General features: G+C 31.0%; 1 protein-coding gene across 1 annotated transcript; it reads right to left on the bottom strand.

The window, feature by feature from the left end:
- Positions 1-1,734: 1,734 nt before the first annotated feature.
- Positions 1,735-2,855, bottom strand: LOC149160884 (expansin-A8-like). Its single transcript, XM_089435425.1, has 2 exons — positions 2,534-2,855; positions 1,735-2,439 (listed from the first exon to the last, which is right to left on the bottom strand). Exons 1-2 carry the CDS (start codon positions 2,734-2,736, stop codon positions 2,136-2,138), a joined length of 507 nt encoding a protein of 168 aa, XP_089291551.1. The 5' UTR covers positions 2,737-2,855; the 3' UTR covers positions 1,735-2,135.
- Between the last annotated feature and the right edge of the window lie 3,433 nt (positions 2,856-6,288).

The following is a 6,288-nucleotide window of genomic DNA, read 5'->3' as shown; positions in this document are numbered from 1 at the left end:
CCTTTGTGTAACTAAATTCAATATTTTATACTAGACATTTTATTACATATGAATTCTTTACCACACCATCAAGATTTTATATTAGATATTTTATTACATATGAATTCTTTGCCACCAGATTAAGATGAGATGCGTCATATCAATTTGATTTTTTGGATGTAGAAATTCTACAATAGATTATTTATTTTCTATTGAATTAAGATGAATATAAATTTAAAGTTAAATAAATAGTTTGTTAAAATAATTAGCTTCTTAAGAAATTATTTATTTTATTTATATCATATATACACTATTTAATATAAAGATACTGACATTGTATTTTATCCTCCTTATTTGGTCTTACAGGATAAAGATGGAATAAAATGTCCACAAACACATTTCAATAAAAGCTTAACATTTGTAGAAAAGGAATGTTGGGACTAATATTTCATCCAAAATTATCTATCGGCCTATCTCTATTTTGTTTCAATGTTATTTAGTCCATTAATTTCTTCTGTTACCTGAATTGTTGTCGCATTCAAATGGCTTTCATTATTAGATTTATGAATTTGTTCATACATTCAATAATTACTATCAATTATTTTTTACATAAAAAACTATATTAATTACTTTTTCCATAAAAAAACACGTACTAACCCATAACACTACATATTACAATAGTTATCAGTTAAAAAATAATTAAATTAAACTAATATAAAAAATTATTTTATAATATCTTCCTATAAAAATGTATAACAAGTAATTATAAAATATTATAAAAGAGTTATTTCAAAACTTATTATTATATTAGATTCGAATAACAATCAGAAGTGTTGCTTCTCTCCAAAATAAAATATATTCCAATACGATGTAGAATGTTAAATATAGAATACATCAACATATATCAAATTATTTTATTATCCATCCATCCATAGAGATTTAAACATATATTTATTATTTTCAGAAGTAAGATGATGAAATATATATATATTTCCTTTTATTTAAATTTTAACAGAAATATCTTTACTCTTTTAACTTACATAAAATATACTTGCTTATTATATATATTTTTTGTTTTTCTACTGGTAAAGTATACTTTCTTACTATTTATAATTTTTATGTTTGGAAGAGTTGTGGAATAATGTTTTCTCTTTAATCTATATTTTAATTTTTTTAGTATTTAATATTTTAAAATAAATAAAATAACTTAATAAAAGATTAAATAAAAATATATTTTATTTATAAATCAGCTCTCATGGTTCTGAATTATGAATAATTGATTGAGCTTTCTGACTTATAAATTAAGGTGAACAATTCATTGACTCTGCTGAATTATAAACAGGAAATCACGGTGACAAGTCTCGAACTGAGTATATCCCATTCGTTAGCTTTTTGGTTCGCTGTTTATCGTTAGTTCCTTAGCTTTTTAGTTAGCTGTTTATGGTTAGTTTTCATTTCATTTGTAAGGTGTCTGTGAGAATGGTCAGGATCGCCTAAAAGAATACAGGACATGACTTAGGTTCCCAAGTTTTGATAGATTTTTTCCTTTTACTATTTAATTAATAATGACCTCATTCAAAATGGGTAAAGTTTCATTCTGTTTGGAATTAGGAAAATTGCTGCTTAGAATTGGGAAACATTAGAAGTTCTTCTTAGATTTAGACCCCATAAACTAAGAAACTACGAAAATCCTCTGAGCATCGAGAAATAACACCATTCAACTTGATTGATTGAAACTATTATAAAAATCAAATCTCTACCAAATTATATGGGGTCGGATTTTATTCACCAGAAAAATAAAATTAAGAACTGACAATTCCACTGCGTACAACATTTTGGAGTCTGAATATATTATTCAACGGATCTCGGGACAAGCGTGCCTTTGGCATACAATACTGTTGTAGATTTATTCATATTGATTCTGTTCCCAGTTGGATATTCGCCCATATATTTACCTATAGCATGCGGCGTAGGAACCTTCCCTAATCTAATCTATGGTATACGTAAAAGCAAATACTTCAAACACTTCGGCTAAACTAAATGGCATAGTGAAGAGGAGCGGGTGCCAATACTGATAAAGCAACCTCATCAACTCGAATAAATGGTAAATATGCGGCAACATTCGTTACCATCTCGTTTCTCTCTGATTGCTTGTGTTAAATTTGCCGCCCTTCGAAAGTCTGGCCAAATTGCCAGTTAGAAGGAGCGACGTTATACGAAACAGTTGTCCTGCCATCACTGGTGGTGACCTTGAAGGAAAGGCTCTGGCCGTTGAGGTAGGAGTTGCTTTGCCAATTCTGTCCCCAGTTGCGTGACATTGGTTGCCAGCCAGTCCTTGACCCTTTTATCCAAACGCCATGGACGTCCCCTGCTCCTCCCACGTTGGTGATGAGCACCAGGTTGAAGTAGGAATGGCCATTGATTGTAAATCGGATTCCTCCCTTTGTCAGGCAGGGGACCCTGCGTTGCATTCGTCACCTCATAGAAATTAATTACATGTATTTGATTTTGTATTCATTAATTAGCAAATACAGATCATGGCCCAATTAATTACCTTCTATAGGCGACGGGAACAATCCCGCTCCTATATTTGGCAATTTTCAGATAAGCAGGCTCGGCCATATCGAAATGTTGCAGGGGTGGGTTGCACCAGCCACCATTGTTGTTGGGGAGAGCATAGTTTGGTGGGCAGAAGTTAGTGGCTGTGATCCTGACAGTCCCGGGCAAACACCACTGCGGATCGTCGTTACATTTCATTTCGTAGCAGGCTCCGCAGCTGAGTCCATTGTTGAAAAGCACAGTACTCAAAGCAGCAGTATTAGTGCCATAACCTTGGCTGTACAAATTCCCGTATCCACACGCCCCTCCTGCAAACAAGCATATATGAAAAATCAGAGTACAGCTAATTTATATTCAAAAGATAAAGCAGAAATCAGAATGAAGCAAGAATTCAGATTAATTTGTAATAGCCGATTCAGTTTTGCAAGTGAATGTCGTGCGGACTTACGTTCAGACTTAGGCCGTGTTAGGGGACGGCTTCAGGCATCCCCTTATATGACTGACTATCCGTTTGGGAGCCTGTATTAGAATTTCAAACAGTGCCTAAAACCAAACTACAGCGATACTTACAGCCTCAAGCTTTGGGAATTCTTTGCCATTTGATTTGATCAACAAAACGGTGGATCTACATGGGTGGGTTGATTGTTTAACACTGATCTACAATCTCGTTTTGATTTTCATAACTTATTTTGTTGGGCATCTTTGTGTGGATTGTCAATTTTGGAATATCCGAATCAGAAACTTAGAAGAGAAATCAAACTATTAATTTTTTTTAACCCATTGGGATATTCCAAAATCGTGGATTGCCAATTTTAGAATATCCCAATCAGACATTCAGAAGAAAAATCAAATTATTAGTTTTTTTTGGATATTTCAAAATCTACAATCAACATAATTTTAGAATATCCAAATCAGATACTTAAAAGGAAATCAAACCATTAATGTATTTTTTAACTATTTCGAATATTTCAAAATCTGCAATCAACATTTTGAGATATTCCAAAATCTACCATCAATATTTTAGGATGGCAAATTATAAAATATTTCAATCAGATAATTAAAAGAAAAATCAAACCATTAATCTTTCTTTTAACCATGCAGAATATTCCAAAATCTATAATTAACCATTCAAAATATTCCAAAATCTACAATTCAACATATATTCAAAACTTTCTTCAATATACTTTTACCTGAATCCAAAACCTTCTTCGATATATTTTTACCTGAATTTCATAGTTTCTTTATGACGTTGGACCTTCTTCAATATACTTTTACCTGAATTTTATAGATTCTTTATGACGTTGGACAATAAACTTTTTGCCAAAAGTTTATAGCTGCTTTATGACAGATTAATTTAAGGTCTTACGATGAAGTTAATGGTTTCACCTCAAATTCCAGAATATTTAAAGATGGTGTCTTTTGTGTATGTAAAATTCAACACATTTCCAAAATATTTACGAATAATCTATTAGATTTCACAAAATTTCCAAAATCTAAAATGTTATAAACAAAATTTTGAAATGTGTTCCAACAAAATGTCCTACGTACCCATAGTTCTCGCTGCCACCGTAAAACGTGGCATGGCCAGATTGCCAGCCACCGTATCCATAAGCTTGAGCAACCATCCATAGGAATCCCTGCAATAAAATTAGCGCAATGTTGTGTAACTGCGCCATTACTCTGCAACGAAACAAGCTCATCAATCCAATGACTAGTATCCTCGCTTAGAAAATTCAATTTAATACATAGCAGCTACTTTAAAGAAACGAAGGACTTACATAGCAGCTGAATAATATCCAACGAAAAACGAGAAGAGCTGCAAAGCCAGAGACTTTTCCCGTTGGAAAGTTGAAGGGCAAGTGATCCAATATATAGAACTGGCCCCTCGATCTGTTCCAACACATGATGCATTTCAACTGGTCTGATTATGCCATGGGGAACCTGCACATGCCTAGCGCCGCACCGAGAATTAATGGGTTTGTCGCTTTTAGAAGTACAAAAGCCTGCACATGCATTGCTTCTGTTTAAAGTACCGCCACGGACACCGGCACGTGGAGCTGGTGGCCTGCAATCCCTACTACAATATGGACAAACTGCCGACATTTTGCGACGAGATACGTTCGGTGAAATATCGTTTTCTGTGTACTACACAATGTGGGTGATACAGTTCGGGAGAAAACAAAATGTCAGAGAAATTATTGGAACTTTGTATTTAAATTTTACACGCAATATACGTTTGTTAAACAGGGAAACAGTACAGATTAGATGTTGTTCCAATCGTAGTTGGATTTTACACGATATATAAATTTGTGAAGCTTTAACTGAAAATGACCTTAATTAAAAAAAGAATACCAAGATAGAAAAATTGATTAAAAAAAAGAATACCAAAGGTAGAGAAATTGATTTTAAAAAAAAGAATACCAAGGTAGAGGAATTGTAGGGACTGTACAAAGGAGTTTGAATTTGGGTAAAAAATTTCAAAAAATCTTGCCGCAATCATTTTTAAATCATATTTTTGATAGTGGAAATGGATTCAACGTCATCAAAAACCTTTTAAAAATCCAAAATTTTGAAATTTAACTGCTATAATTTAGATTTACAAAAATCTTTGCTGAAATTTTCTTGATTTTCAAAACCAAAAAACGTATTTAAACTAAAACAATTTAAAAATAGTGTTACTATTTAAAACTAAATCTTATATTTAAATTTTATATATGAACAGATCAAGACTGCATGTTTCTCTGTATTGGAAAAACAAATTAACAATCCAAAAATGCATTTGATAGAAGGGATTCTCATATTACAAAACCTTGACTCTCATCTAATTATAACAACCAATGTTATCTTTCTTCAAGATGATTAATTGTATCAACTTTAAATTATAAACCTGAAAACATCAACTTTAAATTATAAACCTGGAAACAACCGTTGCATTGGAAGTAGGGTAGGAAATTCAAAAGATCCATTTCGTATTTTTGGAAGTAAAAAACATACTATAAAATTTATGCAAAATTTTATAATATTTGAGAAATAAATGAATTGGATCATCTTTCCATCAAAATTATTACAATACATTTTGATGATCAATTTAAAAATTCATTTAAACCAGGAAAAGCATTCTAGTAAAATCCACCTTCTTAATCAAATACTATTTAATATGTAATTAATAAAATATTTTTGAAAACTCTAAGAAATGAAATAATAATTTAAAGAATTTTTAGAAATGTATTTAAAGTAAAAAAAATAATAATTTTATCAAAAACAATATTATTGAATGTATAATAAGCTTAATGATTAAGAGTATGTGTTTTTTTTAAAAGTTACAGGTTTTGAATATATATATATATATATATATATATATATATATATATTATGTTTAATGGTTAAGAGCATGTGTTTTCTTTTGAAAGGTCACAAGTTCAAAATCAGAAGCAGGTCTTTTATCCCACAAACAAGAGGGTCTCATACACTAATTTAATATCTTACAAACAAAAAAGTCTCATACACCAATTTAGTATCCTACAAATAAAAAAATCTCATACACCAATCTAGTATAGGATAAACAAAAAATCTCATACACCAATTTGGTGTGCTAGTGGATTAGTCTTCAACAAAAAATATAGCCACTCTGCAAAAAAACAATTTTAAAAATAAAAATTAATATGAAAATTACCAATGTTAAGCATTAAGTTAATTACTTTGAAAGGTCACAGGTTCAAAATCAGAAGCAGGTCTTTTATCCCACAAACA

Source organism: Pinus tabuliformis, chromosome 5_2 (genome assembly GCF_031772625.1).
Source record: "Pinus tabuliformis cultivar Carrire ecotype Pingquan chromosome 5_2, CPIR1, whole genome shotgun sequence".
NCBI classification, from domain to species: Eukaryota; Viridiplantae; Streptophyta; class Pinopsida; order Pinales; family Pinaceae; genus Pinus; species Pinus tabuliformis.
The sequence above is the reverse complement of the archived record's forward strand: the minus strand, read 5'-3'. Positions and strand labels throughout refer to the sequence as shown.